General features: G+C 44.3%; 1 protein-coding gene across 1 annotated transcript in view; it reads left to right on the forward strand.

Annotated features, from left to right (window-relative positions):
- Positions 1 to 3: 3 nt before the first annotated feature.
- The window catches only part of BMP6 (bone morphogenetic protein 6), a gene marked incomplete at its 5' end in the record, with an annotated part of 147674 nt that continues 132214 nt past the window's right edge, over positions 4 to 15463 (forward strand). The window contains one exon of the mRNA XM_019539213.1: positions 4 to 319. Within this exon, the coding sequence (XP_019394758.1) occupies positions 4 to 319 (316 nt within the window). The remainder of the gene's footprint in view (positions 320 to 15463) is intronic.

Here is a 15463-nt window from a genome sequence, read left to right on the forward strand (position 1 = left end):
CCGCCCTCGGGCTTTCTCTACCGGCGCCTCAAGTCGCACGAGAAGCGGGAGATGCAGAAGGAGATCCTGTCCGTGCTGGGGCTACCGCACCGGCCGCGGCCGCCGCGGGAGCAGCCGGCGGGGCCCCTCACCTCGGCGCCGCGCTTCATGCTGGACCTGTACCATGCCCTGGGCGGCGAGGAGGGGCCGGGCGCCGCGCCCAGCCTGCAGCGAGGGACCCTGCTGGCCCCGCCGCGCCCCGCCGCCTCGGCCCTGGCCAGCGCGCACGACAGCGCCTTCCTCAGCGACGCCGACATGGTCATGAGCTTCGTCAACCTGGGTAGGTGCGAGGCGGGCGCGGGACCCCGCAGGAGGAGGCACCTGCCTCGGGACCCGGCGGGGGCTGCACCCCACAGGGTATCCCCTCTAGACTGAGGGGGGTGATGATCTCCTGTGATCCCCTCTTTTGTCCCTGCAGCACCCCCACAGAGCATCTACTCTAGGCAGTGGGAGGTGATGACCTCCTCTGATCTCCTCCTTGGCTCCTGGTGAGGGGGGTGATGATCTCCTCTGATTTCCCCCACCTTTGCTCCTACAGCACCCCCCCCCTCTGCAATTCCCCCTAGGCTGCAAGGAGGTGATGATCCCCCTCCCTCCCCTTTTCTCAGCTTGGTGCCTTAAGAACCTAGTTCCCAATCAGACTTCAGCAGGAGCCAGGCCCTGAGCTGCTCCAGTTAGCGCAGTTCTGGAGGGTCCCCAGAGAGTCCCCTGTCTGGGCAGATCCAGAGGCTGGTCGGTGTTAAGCAGACATTTGTGTGTTCAGGCATTTTTGGGTCCACTAGAGTGTTTGCTTTGTTCTCATCCAAAGGGACCTGTGTAGCTCTGCTAAGAGGTCAGTCAGTACGGGATGGTTTGGGATAGGGATGATCCTGCCTCAGGCAGGGGATTAGACTAAATCAGTGGTTCTCGATATCAGTGAGACTAGATCAGTGGAACTCTGCTAGCTTGCAAGAGAAAAGCCATGCTTTCCCACTTTTTTTCTCATTTAAGGAGAAGCCAGTTTTAAAGTTTGTTGATCCACTTTGAAAGGTTGTTTGTGACACTTTCATATGTTCTTGTGACCCACTTTTGGGTTGCAACCCACAGGCTGAGAAATGCTGGATTAGATGACCTCTCAAGGTCCCTTCTTGTCCTGTTTCTCTGTGATTCTACAATTCTCAGGCTGCGCTCTGTTGCCTCCCTATCTCCAAACTGCTTGAGACTAGGATTTCTTAAGGTGCTGGTTTTTATGGGAGCAGTTGCATGGCTGGGCTCATGCCAGGCAAGCTTTTCAATTCAAGACATTCTGCCTCCAGTCTCGGGGAATACAGGTTGAGGGGCTGCAGGAGATTCCCAGGGGGAGCCCACACACTGTGAGCACAAGGATAGATGCTGAGGGCTGGAAGATCGAGGCTTATGGAAAGGGGGAATGCATCACCTTCCTTGTGTGGAAAGTGTTCTGAAGCTGGATAAATTATAATGGGCCATATGGCCACTATCAGTGTTGAGACCTTTGTTTCATAGTGTCCAGCTAGCTTACAATGTTTTTGTTCCCAATTTATCTTTGAAAGGTGTTAGGTAGGTTTCCCAGACAAGTGTGGCTGTTCTGTGAGAAATAGGATGCTCTGGTGACAAATGTGCTTGAAAGGAATCAATTCTGATGAGGGATGGGCTCTCTGACAGCCCCTTTGGACAGCTGGAGCTACAGGTGACTGCGCATACATGGTTTGCCATATGAGTTTACCTTTCCAGCAGATCTCAGAGAGATGACGTGTGTGTAGTTATGTTTTTTCCAGGGATCCACAATACTTGTTCTTGAGTCACTGTTCAGTAACTCTCCCTGTTCCCCACAACCTCCTGCAAGATGGGTCATTAGGGTTCAAAGCAATTAAGGAAGAGAGAAAAAAAGTTGTGTTCCCCTGTATTAAAAAGCCATTTTCCCCTATATTGAATTACCTTTACTTTCCTGCCATACAGCCGTAAAGGGTAGAGGTAGAAAGGTCCTAATAGATCAGCAACTCATCTCTGTTACAGAATGTGCTCCTTTAAAGAGGAGCTATCTTTTTCAATTGCTGTCGTATGTTATATTATTCCCAAAGGCACTGTCACTCTTATTTGTCAGATCAAGTTAAACAGGACTTTGCCATGTTGCTTGTTTTTTAGGATTTTTTATTGCACTTGCAACAGTTTGATACCCACCCCTCCAGCTTTATTTGGCAATGGATGATTGTTTTTAATACATGGAGGATGATGTGAAATAGTAGACAGCAAATAAGGCACCTTCTGTGCAACTTGGCTCTCAGTTCAGTATGGCTGTTCCAGAAAGAGTTACTGTGCAGGTTAGGGAATGCATTGGCAGAGATGTGGATTGCTGTAAAGCCATAAAACACCTGCCCTGTCCAGCATAAGTTTTTATCCAGGGATGTAACTCTGTTTCATTGTGCTCCATGAATGTTAAGAATCATCCCCATCCTTTCATCTCCCATGAATAAATAACTTCTAATTACTAGCATTTATGTTATGATATGACTATAAGTCCTCAGCATGGATCAAGACACTTTGTTCTGGATGTTGTAAAGTACATAGTTAGAGCTGGTTGTGGAAATACATGCCTGCCCATTGCACTTGATTTGTGGCAAAGTCTAGTGGTGTGAACTTAATCCTGGAAAGGAAGCAAAGAATGTCTCATACTGCTGAACAATGATCTCTCTCTCTCTCTCTTAATGTGGAGTGACTTGGTACTCTTCTTAACTAGACCTTCTGTCTGAAGCATGATGACTGACACTTGAAACACAGGTGTGTCACGGGGGAGTGAATTTGGTTACATATCAACTTGGCTCTCTTTTTTTGAATGAATGCATGAATCACACTTTCAGAGCATTATTAATGACAGTGCAGCAAAGAGAGCGTTTCAACAGAAAACAGGCATTATACCCTGGACTGCATTTGTAAGAAACCTGGTATTGTGAAAACTCTGTATTGTGGAGAATGAAAGTCTGATGGTATGCCAAAGCATGTCAGCTTGCAAACTTAGATTCTGTTTTTTGTGAAGTTCTGCAAAGTCGGGACTTAATAATAAGAAGGTTCAAAATTATATCTTAAAATATGTATTCTGATAAATATGTTGGGCCGAGAGTTGAGCAATAGAGCTATGATGACTATGCAGGAAGACATTGCTTCAAAAATTGAATTGTCAAAGTACAGATTGTTAAGCATTCCATGAGTTTCCTAATCTAGTAAAGTATTATGATACATTTAAAAATCTAGTCGGCAGAACTCCTGCCATGGATAGTGCAATATTACTGACTGACTATATCAAAGGCAAATTTAGGTGAGGCTGTTTAGCCCAAAGCTTAAATGACAAACATAAAGGAAAAAATCTCTGGGCATAGGACTGTGAGGATTTGGGGCCATTAAGCATTTGCTTTTTAGAGGAGCTGTATATTGCAGTTAAACGTGGCTGCAGTTTATGTAGACATACTTTAGCTACCTTAAACTAGATAGCTTCGGCACTAATATCAACTTAGGTATGGCTGCATGGAGCTAGGAAGTGGATCTCAGAGCCAGTTGAGAAGCTGGGTAAGTATTCTTTTGCTGTCACAGCTATACTTGAAATTAGCTGACTTGTGTATGGTTACACGAGTTCTTGTCATGGCTTTGACTCCAGTGTAGACATACCTAGAGTCCAGTCAGCAGTGGAGTCCTTGCAGATCATACACAGAATGAGAGATATGGGGAAAATCTGTAATTGAGGCAAATAGGCAGAGCTTGCCTACATCTCCTTGCCCTCTGCTATAAAAAGATAGAGCAAGAGTGCTTTGTTGTCCTGACCACCCCCTTTTGGCATATTTTTGCCTTAAGGGATTGATTCTGAAAGGTGCTGGCTTCTGTAGGAATCATGGGTGCTCGGCACTTTCCAGTATAAAGCCTTGGGGGAAATACTAGAGAGTAAAAGTAAAGGTACTGATTCAAAATGGTCATCAGATTCAAATTGATTCAGATAATTTGGATCCAGATGCTTATGTAACCACAAGGAAAATTATTTATGTAATGAATTAGAATAACACAGCTAAAATTCTAACTATGAGGAGCAGGAAGTATGAATCAACATTAGAAACTTCTCACCAACATCCAAGTTGTTGGGCATAAAAAATTATGTTACTTATACCGATTATTTCTTGATCTGTCAACAGTTTAAGAACAAACCAAGACTATCTAACTCATTTGTACTTCGTGTATCTTAACTGAACTTTTTGGGTTTTTTGGTATCCTAAAACTATACTACTACTTACTCTTTTCCACTCCCCTACTGAATTCCCCCATCTTTTCCTCTCTGATTCATGTGAGAAAACTGGAGAAAGGCTTGGTGTATAGCTCAAGCTCTAGACTGAAATGTTGATGGGGGGGAAGGCAGCCTGAACTACTGCCTGTCAAAATGGGATGACATGGTATATCCTAAAAAAAAAAAGTAGCAAAATATATAGGATCTCCTTATAAAGGGACTGTTCTTTATCTTCCAGGGCACTAATTGTTCCTAGGAAGTATATGTTAACTGCCAAAACTCATAACTGAAGTGTCCTCACCTGCAGAGGTTGCCAGGATGATTATGCTAATGATGTCTGTATGCTATCAGGACTCCTATAAATAAAAAGGATATTTACTCAATGTCTGCTTCTTAACAGCTATTTTCTGTTAAATAATTGTGGGAAAGCAGACATTTTTAAGTAGCAGCTACCAAATAAATTGGTCTGTCCTGCTGTTTTCATAATAAAAACTGAAATATAAATTCTTCTTTGACTGTATATCAATGTAGCACCTACTGTACCTGTGGATGGGTCTCAAGCACACACACCTGAAGTTCTGAGGAAGTCTTTCCCTTAGTTCTCTTACAACTCAAAACCCTGGTAGAGATGAGGACTCCTAAAAGCAGGGACAGGAGAGAGAGTTCAGGGATCCCCGGTACAACAGTTGGCAATCTTTTTAGGCTACAGTTTGGTGCAATGAAGTTCAGTTCAAGTCTAAGGTGGGTGGGAGGGCATACTAGGACTTAGCTATCATTCTCACTTCTCCCTGCTGTGGCATAGGGAAAGTGACTGCTGCCATCACTTCTCCGTAAAGTGGCACAGGGAAAGCATATGTTGCTAAAGGGTCCCACTGCCAAATTCTACCAAAGGCCCATGTCCAGGAGCTAGGCCATTGGATCAGATGGCTCTGCAAGCTGAATCCATAGGCTGACCCCCTCCCTGCTGTAGAGTAACCAATGAAGTTCTTTCTTCAAGCAGCTGTCAGTGTATGTACCTCTCACAGTACAAGATTGACATTCTCAAGATGCTGGGAATGAGATGTTTCAGCTGCATCAGCTGAACAGTGATTGTTGTACTGCTCTCTTAAAGTTGGCATGTGCACTGGCAGCTAGGTATGGGATGGAGTATTTGAAAAAAGTTGGTTTACTTCAGGTGGTCACCTTATGGATCTCTGATGCTGCCACATTGCTGAGACAGGTGGAGGATGTTGCTTATGCTTCACTGGACTAGGTCTTGATGTTCATTGTGAGCCAGTTGGCAGCCCAGTGAGAGCTATATTGTGTCATTCATTTTGGTTATTCTCTGAAGGAGACGGGTATGACCTCAAGAACACTCAGCTATGGTGACAGACAGATGGGCCAATACTCTGAATAGTATGCCCCTGTCACAATAATAAAGCAAAATCCTGGATGCACTGGGGAAGTGTAATTTCTTTTCTTCTGGCACTGAGTGCAGTTTTGGGAAGGAGACAGTAGGTTGATTGACTGGTTGATATGAAAAATGTCAGCTCACTTCAGGAATGAACATCAGGCATGGTCTTAGCACCATATTGTTCCATTAAAGCATTCTGTACGGGGAGCTGGGACAGGTGGGGATTAGCCCAAGGGCTTGAAGAGAAGCAGATTCTTTGACCAGTGGGTAAATGTGGAAACACCAGTTATACAGTGGGGTGACAAAGAGGTAACTAGGATTGAACAGGCAGAGGACATGTTGAAATCCCCACAAGGTGGACTTTAAAAATGACTTGCGTTTAGCCCTATTAAATGTAGTAGATAGTTTACAGGGGTGTAAGTGTTGGTCTCAGGACTTAGTCAGACAAGGTTCTTTAGGTGACTATGATATTTTTTATTAGAACAATTTAAATAGTTGGGAAAATATTATAGCAAGCTTTTGGGTTTAAAAACCTTTGTTAGGCTGAGGAAGTCGCTGCCTTTGTGTGCTCTTTCTGGATGGAATGAACAGTAAAGAAGCCCTTGTATTCATTTTATTTATTCCATCCAGGAAGAGCGCACACCAAGTGCAAAGACTTCCTCAGCCTGACAAAGGGTTTTTAAATCTGAAAGCTTTCTATACATTTTTTTTCCAACTATTTAAGTTGGTCTGATAAAAGATATCATAGTCACCCAAAGAAAGTTGTCTGCTGTAGTTTCCTATCTTGTTATCAAGGTCTGAACCAGGGCCAGACATATTTAGAAGCTCTTCCCTTCAGACAGCTATGCTCTTCTGAAAGACCTCTTCCTGGTTTAATCAGGATTCCTAGGACCTGTAGAAAGTATCTAACAGCCCTGCTGTCAGGTTTAGAGACTGAGGCAGAGTAGGGTATGGCAGTTGTGTTGCAAGATCAGCTCTGGGGCATACCTATGGCAGGCTCAATCTTTCCTCCTTTCAGACAAAAGTTCTAATGTTTGTCAAACAGGTCTATAAGTAGGGGGTCTTCAGTGTCAGACCTCTGCAAGGAATGTTTGTGGTTGGTTCTGCTTGCTCAGGAAATCCATTGGCTTGTTGCTCATTACTAAGGTGTGATGGACCATTGGGGTCACTCTAATCAGAAAAGTCCCAGTCTGGAACTCAGTGGCTTATGGACAGAGAGGTGAAGAGCCAACATCTTATTTTCTTACGTATTTGCACTGTTGGGTACCATGAGGTACAACTGGGTACCATGCCAGCCAGACTGATAGCTCTGGGTTTTAGTATATTCACATGCAACTCTGTGTTGTGTGGAGGTAAAGCTGTCAGAATCTGTCAGTGGTTCAAGAAACTTAACAGCCTATTTAAAAGCATCAACTGGCAGGGGAGGGGATGGTGGTGTGTCTCTTGTGGTGGAAAGAGCAAAGTGAATCCAGTGGCTGGATATGATGCTGTTCTTCCATGGCTCCCAGTTCTTGGGTGCTGATCTCTAGCTCTACTGTTGGAACCTGGGTAACAATACTTTGAGGGAACACCCTTCCCACCTCCTCTTCCTAGAGCAGAAGGAGGGTGAATCCGCTGTGGGAAACCTAAGGTGACACTCCTCAGTATGACCAAGGCCATGTAAAGTACGGACCTGGTTAGAACTAGTCAATGTGATGCAACTTGCATTATCTTTGTAGTGGTGCCCTGAAAGAGGGACTCCTAGTACCAACTCAAATGCCCCCCTCAGAAGGGAGTGGGGAAAGATCCCTGCTTGATGCCAAGGCAAGGTGTAATCCAAAACCAGTGCTGAAGAGTAATACTTAGAATAGCAGCACTATGGGGCTGACTTCTTGGCTCCAGATTTCAGCACTACACCGATAGTGAGAATGTCCCAGCAATTCCAGGAAGGTGTGTTTTCTTCCCATAACAGTGCAGCTATAGTGCCTGGAGCATCCTTCATGCCTGTTTTAGCCCTATTGGCTTACTTTGTGCCACTCTTTTGGCAAAGGACTTGGGCAAGGTGTCCTTGGAGATGTGATGGCTTCCCCCCATTCTTTTGGCATCCAGAATTGTCTTGTCTTGGTTTGTCTCTTCTTCCTGGCGTTGCTCTTTTGCTGAGGTACCAATACGGCCCCAGTGATGATGACATGAGTGCTGAAGAAGCAAGTCAGAGTCTGTCTGTCCTTGTGCTGGAGTGGTTGACAGTATAAGTATTTGAATTGTGGTGGCCAACACTGAGGGTCCTACTGCCAAGGTAATCTGTGTCAATATGCTCAGTTTTCTTCTTCTGTCCTCCCTTTCTTTTACTATTGGCCACTAGGCTCCATTGTGTATTAAGTAGGTAGGGTGCACATTGCAGATGATCCTTTAGATTCTTTCAAGGCAGATGTTTACCCTGATTCAGGGATATGTACAAGATCACTTTTGTGGTTTTGGCTGTACTTCCCTCAGTTTGGGACTTTTCATTGTAACTCTTCCTCTAGACAGAAAGGGCATTCACTGTGCCTTTCCACTGAAGGAATAAGTCCATAATAGGTCAGGCAGGGCTGGAGAATGATTTTTGTAATTAAAAGTCAATGAAGACAAAGTGGCTGAAGAAGGGTTTCTCTTCAAAACTAGTTCTGAAGGATGTTCAGAACTTGCAAATAAATATTGTGATGGATACATGCTAGGTTATCTCTCAGTGTTGTGTAGCAAGAGGAAATCATGGCAGGTCCACAGTTTTCAAGCAGTAGAGCTAAAATTTAAGAAAATACCTGGAGTGGAAGTACAAGCTGAAGTGGATGATGGCTTTGTGATGGCCTGTGGCCATCTTCAACTTGTACTTGTCAGTGGAAAAAAAAATGGAATAGATTTTTATGTCCTGTAATAAGAGCTGCACAGGGTCTAGATAAGCACAGTGGAAATGCTCTCAGAACTGTTGGTTCTAGGGTTTGTGCTGTTAAAATACTTGGGACCAGCTTCGTTAAAATGCCTTGTGGAGTATTCCATGTGTGGACTGTGCCTTGAATATGCCCTTTAAAGCTGAAACTTGTGAGAGACTAGAAAAGGGAGGGAAATGCTTTTCCCATCCTGTGAAAATTTTTGAGCTTTCTGAACATCTTTTTTCTCTTGTTTTGGGCTCAAAAATTGAAATATTAAAGGGGAGAGGGGTGGGAATCTCCATGAATAACTGAGTATTTTGGTTCAGGCCAATCAAAACATTTTGTTGGTTATGAACCGTTTCAATTCAGTCACAAAAGTTTTTTATTGCATAATTACATTTTTAAGTAGAAAACCAAAATGAGTTTCATGCAAATATAGAACATGAAATTCAAATCTTTTCAAGTAAAAAAACCAAACAAACCAAAAAACACAAATACCAAAAAAACCTGTCAAAGCTCACTCCCCCCCCGGGTAAAAAGTTGGTTTGGTAAATTGGAGGTTTTAGTGAAAAATGTCTGGTTGAAGAATTGAAGAATTTCTGGCCATATTTATCAGGGATACCTTGATTTAAAGCTATGGAGGTGACTAACCTTTTTGGCAGATGTGCCACATATTAGCCCCTCACTCTTCCCAAGTGCTACATTGATCCTCTTCACCTGCCCGATTTGTTGCTGTTGTCTGATTCCTGCCCTATCTGCTGCTGTGCCATCTGCCCCCTCTCTGATCTGCTATGTGCCACACATACAAGCTGTCTGTGCTACTTGTAGTGCACATGCCACAGGCTGGCCACCCCTGCTGGCCACCGCTGAACTAAAGCATACTGGCTCTGCAGATAACTCACTGCTGTGGGGACCTGCACAATGATTTATACGAGTGCAAGTCTTTGTTGGGGGTTCTGGGATCCATTCAAAGTGCACATTCCTTTATTTGGTTTACACTTTAAAAAAAAATAGCTTCCAATGTGCATGAGGGAGTAGATTAGCCACATGATGGAGATGGGATTAGTGCCCCATTATTGACTTGTACAGTTTATAGTGTTAGAAGAAAGTACACATTCATTAAGAGAGAACGTAACTCCATTGTTGATTCCTATGATTTCCCAGTAGTTATACAGTAACCATTATTTGAGTAGAATTCATCTACAAACAAACAGCACTTATATTTGATTATAATAATGGAGTTGTGTAAGAGCCAACCACAAAATTTTGTGCATCTAGAACTACCTGAGCAAATTGCCTGTGATGTTTCTCAAGTCTTGTCTATGTTTGTCGATTGTTCAGAGCTGAAGTAAGGAGCTGCCACAGAAAAGAGCCATTTGCAAGACAGCAATTTCTATTGAGCTCATAAAAGCTATGAAGTATGTTACATCAAGGGTGCTCAACCTCTGGCCCATGGGCCAGATGTGGCCTGCAGAACCATGGCATCAGTCCTGTGGGGCTTCCCACAGGTTGGGAAATTTGGCAGCAGGAGTGGCAATTAATACCATCACCCTCTCTGCTGCCAAATTCCCAATTCTGATGTGATGCATTGGAGCTAGGCCATGCCCTCTTCCCTTTGTGTGTTTGGGTTGGGACTGGACCATACCCCCTTCTGCCTGCAGGCCTGTGTTATGCCCCCTCCCTTTTCATGACTTATTTGGGGTCACGTCACACTCCCTTCCTCCCACGGGGCTGGGTTGTACCCGTTCCCCTCTGTGGGGCTAGGCTAAGTCCTCTTCCCCTGTGTGGCTGGATCAGATCTGGGCTACTTCTCCCCCCCCTCCTTCCCCTAACTACCTACACAGCCAGATAGGCCCCACTGCACTCACCTTGGGTGCCAGATTGGGACTACGGGCTGGATCCAGCCCACAGATGAACCAGGCACTGCACATCTAGCCAACTGGGCAGAAAGTTTGAGCACCAGTGTGCTACATAGTTTTGACCAACTGTAAACGGTACCTGGTAGATCTTTACTTGCATACTGACATAGGCTACTCTCATTAAAAGAGTGTTCTCAGCTCCTACCTTTGTCTACAGCTGCGGTAACTATACCACTGCTGACCTCTAATATCTGGCTATCGATTGAAGTGGAGCTGTTTCCAGTTGAGATTCCCCTTCCAACTCTACTTTGGCAAGATTTGGGCTAAGGTTCCTGAATTGCTGGCATTTATTTTCCGCTGCAAGTTAGAATGATCCTGTCCTTTATTAAGTTGCCTCTGAAATGTTCTTGCTGGATGACAGGAAACAGGGCTTGTTATGATTTAGCTTTTAATTGCCTCAAAGTATTGGTTCAATGTGGTAGGCTTTCCTGGTTTGTAGCTTGGAAGGATAATTTCCAGTGCTGATTCTACTGAGTTTTAGGATTGGAGGATCTAACTCCAAGTCTTTATGGAAATGGCAGCTAGCTGAGGGGAGGTGGAGGAAAGTAATAATTTTGAAACAAGTCAGCTAGACAACTGCAGAGAAGTATTGTGTTTTTGGTTTTAGTATTCACTGCTGCAGGTACTTCTTCACAGAAGCCGACACAATATTGTAGAAGGGGTGAAGTGGTATAGCCATGATGGCTCGGGGAATATGTGAGAAGCAAAGACTTTTTTGGTATTATCTTTTATTGGATCAACTATATAACTCTTGTTGGAGAAGATGTTAGACAAACTTTTGAGAACAATGTGGTCTAAGACCCAAAGTAGAGGCACTTTGTGCCTGGAAACTTATCTAACATCTCTCCCAACAGTACACTTAGTTCAATAAAAGAGGTTACCAGAAAAACCCTTACTACTTTCTTGTTACTTTAGAATTTTTATTCAAAAAAATCTGGTTTGCCCATTCACAGGCTAACATTCATAGGCTGTGTTCTACATTTTGACTGGTGCCAAAACATTAAGGGTACATCCAGATGACCGTGGAATGCCCATGCCACGCATGCTTTAGAGCGTGGCAAGTTACCTCAGGTGGGGTAGGGGAGGCTGGGGCCAGCACTGAGCTGGCCCCAGTAGCCTTACCTTGGGTCCTCAGAGCCTCCTGGGGCTGCAGCAGCAGTGATTCTGCCGTGCAGAGCCTGGCCAGCAGCTGCAGCACAGCTCTAGGTGGTCCAGCTCCACCTTTGAGCAGTGTGTGCTGCCTCTGCATACACTGCTCTGCTTTTTTTTATTTTTGGATATCCAGGAGTCAAAAAAAAAAAACAAACCTGTGGGGGGAAAAAAACATGGAGCAGCACGTGCAAGGGCAGCACTCCCTTGCAGCGTGGAGAACTTATAATGTGTAGTATGTGGTGCAGTGTATGTGTTTGTGGTACCACATCCTGCACAGCTGTGCTTGTCTGGATGTGGCCTAAGGTGTCATCGCACAGATATGTGGCTTTTAGTTCTCAAAACCAGACTCTTGACATTTTGATAACTGTGTTTTGCTTGCCTTATCTCTCCTCTTATTCAGGAATGTCTCCAGAATCAAAATGTAAATGGAGAGAGGCGCGCGTGCGCGCGCGTGTGTGTGTGTGTGTGTGTTTGGGGGGGGTGTGATTTCTGCGAGAGTACTCATTCCCCTTTTAAAATTCAGCTTGTGTAATACAGAAGCATAGTATCATAGAAAATTAGGTTGGAAGGGACTGCTGGAGCAGGACCATCCTCAACAAGTTCATTCCAGCTAGGACTTTGTTGAGCCAGGCCTTAACCTCCAAGGATGGAGATTCTACCACCTCTCTAGGTAACCCTTCCAGTGCTTCACCACCCTTCTAGTGAGAAAGTGTTTCCTGATATCCAACTTAAACCTCCCTTGCTGCAACTTGAGACCATTGCTCCCTGTTCTGTCATCTGCCACCACTGAGAACAGTCTAGCTCCAGATATGTAAGCATCTTGTTACTTAATAGGCCTGTTCACTGTGCATTTAAAGCTGTTTGCTTGTGAGACACAAATTTGAGAGGGACTTTTAAGAAATGCATAAGATCCACTTTCAAGAACTCTAAACGTGTGGCCTGAATCAAAAACCCATTGCACTCATGGGAAAGATTCCTGTTGACTTCTTACGTCCCTGATCTGAAATCCACTGGAGCCTATCAGCTATAGCCATTCTGAGATCTAGCTTCTGGAGCCTGTTTGTTGTAGCAGAATCTACAGTCCCAACTGAGGCACTTAATCCTAAGCAAGACCTAAAAAGAGTTGAGAATAAGATTGACAGAGAGAGAAATGAGAAGACGACGAGGGAGATACTTAAGCTAACCAGTAGGCAATGCTGGTGATAGGACTGGGTCCTGCGTCCTGCCCCTCTTAGAACCAGTCAGGTTGGTTTGACGTGACGTGCCCCTAATGAAACCACGCTGGTTGCCCTTGAGCATCATCCCTGAAGCCGGCCCATTGCAGAGTTCTAGTTACCTGTTGGGATCCTCCTACTGTTTGAGTATCTCTAAGCAATTCCATGAAAGAGGCTGAGTTACAGCTCTAACCTCATTTAATTTGGCCTCATTAGTAGCAGGAATGGTGGGAGGACTAAGTACACAAGGTGCTGGCAGCCACAGTGTTTTAATCCCATGTTGTCTAGACCTGCTTTGAACAAGGTTAATCAGCACCATGGCTGACATGTCAGCAGCTGCCTGGAGCCCTTTCTACATTAGAGTGCTGCTCATCCTGGCTGGCAGTGATAGAAACAGTGGTCGAAACAGCGTGGAATTTTTTGGCAAAGAGGAGGCTAGGATAGACAGAGCCTAAGTGTTCTGCAGATTGAAACAGTAGCTGCATTTTAAAAGCTAGACATGACTGTTTTGATCCAATGTGCCGTTAATCACAAGAATACATAACCACTTTGCTATGAACTTTCCTCTTTAAAACATCCAGTGATATCACCTGATGTTGTGTACTAATACTCACTATAACCAAAATCTGGAACAGCTGGCTCCTTATAAACTCAGATTATAGGTGAACCAATACTTTCCATTTTTAAAAATGGATACAAAAGTACAGTATGTGAAATATGTTCAGTATGTGGCTTTAAAAATTAATCAAGATAATGCGAACTTTTGTGTTGCAACACCAAATTTCCCCACTACTAAAGGTGAAAGTTAGTTAAATGGTACTCCAAAGATGTATTGTATAATGATCCTTTATAATGGTTCATTTTGCCACTTTACTGTAAAACAATCAGTTATCAACAGTGTTGATGTAAATATGATATATTTAATCAAGTTAAACCTGTGTTTTTATCAAGCGGGAGTTACAGTTTTTTTAAGTGTCTGTTTTTAAATGCCTACAACCTAAGTGGCCATGTTAGAAGTATACTTCTTTATGCAGGTGCACATACAGTATACTTATCTTGTCAGTTTTTGCATTACACTTGCCTTGCATATACTGTAAAGGTGTTAGACACTCTGTTTACATAAGGGCTAAAGGGTGACATAATGTCTATTGAAGCAAAGCCACTTAGCTCTGCACTAGGCAACAACGAACATTTAAAAAATGAAAACAGATTAAAGCTTATAGGAAGGTTGTGATATTCATGCCCATGAGCAAAGAGGTGTTGGAGAAAAGTTCTCAAGTTTTTCTGAAACAGAGGTGCATTATTGCATCATTCTCTCTCTCTCCAGAAAGTTAATCCCTTGAGTTTCCAGGCCATTTGAAAGATGAATCCAGGAGAAGAAAATCATGTGCAGCCACTCCAAGGAGCCTGCTTAAATATGACTGAAATTGTCCAAATGTAGTAAACATGCAAGATGTAAAAATGCCATCTCCTGGGTCTTTGTAAAACTGCGTTATAAAATTTGTGCAGAACTGAACAATTATTATAGTCAGAGTTCAGTATATCAGGCATGCAGCAGGAACTGGGTCTTGGAATGTGGAAACAATTGCTGTTTTAATCCCATTGAAATTTGACAGGATCAGTCAAATTCATCTCAGAGGTGAGAAGCTTAAGATTTCACTTCACAAATTTTGAGTGTTGAAGGAGGTCAGGAATGAACAACTTCTTCCTCCAGCCCTTACATTAGTGACAGCTCTTGAATGAGGAGGGCTCAATAAAGCTTCCTACGGGACCTTAAACAGGATGTCTTGTACAGTCCCTACGCAGCTGAGGAGCAGTATGAGGAACTTAGCTTGGTGTCATAGTGATGGTCCCAGTCCTTGTTGAACAGTGGAGGAAAATAGATCAAATCTCTGCGACTTTTGTACAGCAGCAAAGAGTGCTAAGCACAGAGCATGGAAGAGAGCCTTTTTAATGTATACCTTACATTAAGCATGGGGAAAAATAGAATTTTCAATCCCAGTTCTATATTTGTACCCCAGTACAAGATATGTGTTCATATCTTTAAGCATCCTTTTTTAGGCTGGACTTGGAAAAACTGAATTAGTAATGCCTAAGAGTGAAGGCTGGGCCCTTTACCAAGCTGTGGGCTGGAACAATCCAGTTTCAGTTTGATGTAGGCTGGGTTACTATAATGATGCATCAGCAGCAGGGGGCTTTGTTTGCACCCGCACTGGGTACAGGCAGCTGGGAGCTGTGCCTGTGCCAAAAGCTTCTCCAGCCCCTTGCTCCCTGGCTGCACTGTGGGCACAGCTTTCGGCTGATGGGGAGCTGCCCTGGGGCTAAGCAGCTGGAAACTCCATCTTTGCTGTTGCTGCTTCTCCCTGCTGCTCTGCTCCATGCTTCTTCCCAGCTGTGGTGTAGTTCCCTGCCCTCAGGTAGAAGCTGCACCCACACTGCTGCCAGGCAGTGGGGGACTGGGGAAGCAGCAGTGTCACAAGTGCAGCTTCCAGCTATCAGGCCCCAGTATGGTTTTTTGCTACCTGGACCTGGCATGGTCACAAACACAGACAAAGCCCTCCAGCTCTGTAGGCCAGATGCAGCCTCACAGGCAATCCGTT

Source organism: Crocodylus porosus, unplaced genomic scaffold (genome assembly GCF_001723895.1).
Source record: "Crocodylus porosus isolate Cpor-Errol unplaced genomic scaffold, CroPor_comp1, whole genome shotgun sequence".
NCBI lineage: Eukaryota > Metazoa > Chordata > Crocodylia > Crocodylidae > Crocodylus > Crocodylus porosus.